The sequence below is a fragment of the Etheostoma cragini genome, chromosome 16 (genome assembly GCF_013103735.1).
Source record: "Etheostoma cragini isolate CJK2018 chromosome 16, CSU_Ecrag_1.0, whole genome shotgun sequence".
Taxonomy (NCBI): domain Eukaryota; kingdom Metazoa; phylum Chordata; class Actinopteri; order Perciformes; family Percidae; genus Etheostoma; species Etheostoma cragini.
The window spans coordinates 14,670,148-14,673,035 of NC_048422.1; the positions used below are offsets into that span (position 1 = coordinate 14,670,148).

Below are 2,888 nucleotides of genomic sequence, written 5' to 3' on the forward strand. Positions count from 1 at the left end.
CCCCCCCCCCCCTTCAGATTTGTGGCTTGCCGTCATAATAATGATAACAACTTTTTTATATAGTCATACCTTCCGGCTTTGGTGATGATCATCTCCGTCCCCACCTCGTCAAACTTTGTCCAGAGTTCCCTCTCGTGCAGGTAAACTTTTATTCCCTCCATTCCCTTCAAAATAAAGTATATTAGTGCCCAAAGGGCCCACCGGATTGCTGCAATAAGCATATAACTTCAATTTTACACAGACGTGTCAAACATAGTTTTGAGGCGTTCTGAGTTGGCCAAAAGCTGCCAAAGAGTAACTTATAAATGCCAGTCAAATACACCTTTCAATTATTAATTTAAGTCTAAACAACAAATAATGTAGAGCAATGTAACCCTTGATTATTTACGTATTTAAGATCTAGGCTACTCTGTAATGATGTAGTCTTAAACCTGTTGGACACTTGTAAAACACATTTAAACTAAGCCTATGCAGTTTAATAAGGCAAGAGTCAATGTCTGACGATTAACTTATTTTCCTATAGAACGTATTCGTCTTATATTCAGTTCTAAAATCTAGTCTAAAAACAAGTTAAAGTTGCTTGGAAACTTTTCTGATGTTTTACTCTTCTAAACTCAGTTTCTTTGAGCAACGCAATGACAGTTTCCCTCACTAATACAGACTAAAGATCCAAATTAAGTTATATTTGTATAATTATACTTTAGAATAAGTTAAATTGGTAGAAATACTCCAACACATTGGCATATATTTTCTTTAACATTTCGTGTGGGCTACATTTTAACACCCCAAATGACAATGTAGTTAACCTACTTGTTCGGAAGATTATAAATAGGCCCATGGCTACTTTATACATATATATATATTTTTTTTGTTTTTATATATATATTTTTTTATTGTTACAGGGACCCGATAAGTGAGTGAAGCAGCCTCGGCTCGCAGCAGTGACACTGAGGCCTACAGACTGACTGACTGATACTGACCTGCTGAATGTAAGTTGTCTGTGATGATGGGGATTTGCTTGATGCCCCGTTCTGTTTCTCTGATTTATTATCGGTCTGCAATTCTCTTGAATCCGAGCGACCAGGAGAGTTTGGAGTGGCAAAAGTCTCCTCTTGGTCCGCCATGACCGGAGCAACGAAAACTAGTGTCCCAGCTGTAAGACCCAAACAAAGATGTCAGTGAGTGAGACTGGATCTGCTGATTAACATTGTTACAGTGATTTGAATATGTTCATATGTACAGACAGACAGAGATGAGCTTTATGTTCTGACATTAAAGGTAATCTACACATTTTCGGAAGTGTGTGCTATACTAATAGCCTAACTAACATCAAACATCAAAGTAGACTTCAAAGATCGTATAATAACATACCAATTTGATTTAAAAATTGAATGTTTTCAGTGTAACAGCAAATTAATTGAAATATATGTCAAGATGCTTGTCACCAAAATAGCCTTATTTTAAGAAATGAACAGAGATGATTTGAATTAGGTGGAAGTGCACAGTCTATAGAATTGCTCACATTAAGAGTATGATTGCTGGCTTATGTTGGGAAAACACGGCGGCACATTGAAGAAGCCCCAGGGCCCCCTCGCTTTTACAAAACAATATTTCCTATTCATGCTCCCCGACCAAAAGACATGAGCGTTATTGTTGTAATCGCGACATAGTGACTACCAGGACACAATGAAGCCTAAAAACCAACCATCTACACTAAAACGGTGTCACTTCTGCAGAGAGCAGTTGTTCCTGCAACATAGGGTAGCCTATACTTCAATGAGTTGCACCAATGAATACACGTAGCCGGATCAGAGCGGGATCAGAGCGGGATCAGCTTACCTAAAAACCAAAACACGTCGTGGTCTAGTGTTGGCCAGGCGTTGGCACAACAGAGAAACACAGTCTTCGACTTTAAAATGTTCAAATCCCTTCCCAAATCAGATAATCCAGGCGATTTGCTCAACGAAGCTGCGCAGAATCTCCATGAAGGATTCTTTCCCCCCCCTCTCTCACTTAGTCCAGATTTCCTACAAGCGGAGCCGCGACCGTGAAGACCCTCTCGGAGCTCGGTGACAGCTTCAAGGCAAAGCTCGGTGCCTAATCGCGCATTTTACAGCTGAAGAGCGTTTTGTGCGCCGAGCCGGGCGATAGCACCTAGCAGTAGGAATCTGTAGCCGAGTCCCAGAGGAACAGGTCCGTCACCTCCTTCTCCCTTCTCCCCTCCTCTCTCTCCCAGTCTCTGCCTTGTCAATTCTACGCCTCCTCTCTCTCTATCGCGCGCGCTCCCTCTCCAACCCTCCAGTGCGCATCAATGGCCAATCGTGCGAAGCGGAAGCGGAGTTCGCGACGTATGGGGTGGGGGTGATGGGGGTGCAGTCTGCGCAGGAATGGCATTGGTTTCTACACCAAAAATAATCCCTTCCAGGCACCCACCCCAGTTCCTCTTTCAAACCTCTCAATAATCCCAGTCTGGTAGAAGGAATCCGTTTGATATTTGCTCCTTCATGCGCAGTTACGCCAGTCATAGCCTCCAGACAATATTGCATCAAGTTTATTAAACAAGCGGTTTAATAAACTTCTGATGATAGTGTGCTGACAGTGTGGGTTAACATGTTGTCTCTGCTTATGGTCGAAGAAATGATTACGATTATTTGATTAATTGAGCATGTGTTTTTGCCTGTGGTTCTGTTAGTGTCTGTTAGTGGGTAATTAACAATAGGACCAATTAACCGTTAGCTCACGTAATGCTATGTATGAACCTTGGACCAATCCCTGCACAGATCAGCTTCCGCGGCTGAGAGTAGGAGGTTAAAAAGACGCAATTAGGTCGGAATTGGATATATTTGCCCCCACAGTAAAAACACAAGCTTGGGGCAGTCGGTGTAAGA

The 2,888-nt window shown here is 42.2% G+C and overlaps 1 protein-coding gene across 1 annotated transcript in view; it reads right to left on the reverse strand.

The window, feature by feature from the left end:
• Window positions 1-2,262, reverse strand: part of tbx5a (T-box transcription factor 5a) — a 16,920-nt gene extending 14,658 nt beyond the window's left edge. Inside the window, exons 1-3 of the mRNA XM_034896806.1 lie at window positions 1,840-2,262; window positions 981-1,153; window positions 70-164 (exon numbers count right to left, since the gene is read on the reverse strand). Of these exons, the coding sequence (XP_034752697.1) occupies window positions 70-164; window positions 981-1,124 (239 nt within the window). The 5' untranslated portion in view covers window positions 1,125-1,153; window positions 1,840-2,262. The remainder of the gene's footprint in view (window positions 1-69; window positions 165-980; window positions 1,154-1,839) is intronic.
• Between the last annotated feature and the right edge of the window lie 626 nt (window positions 2,263-2,888).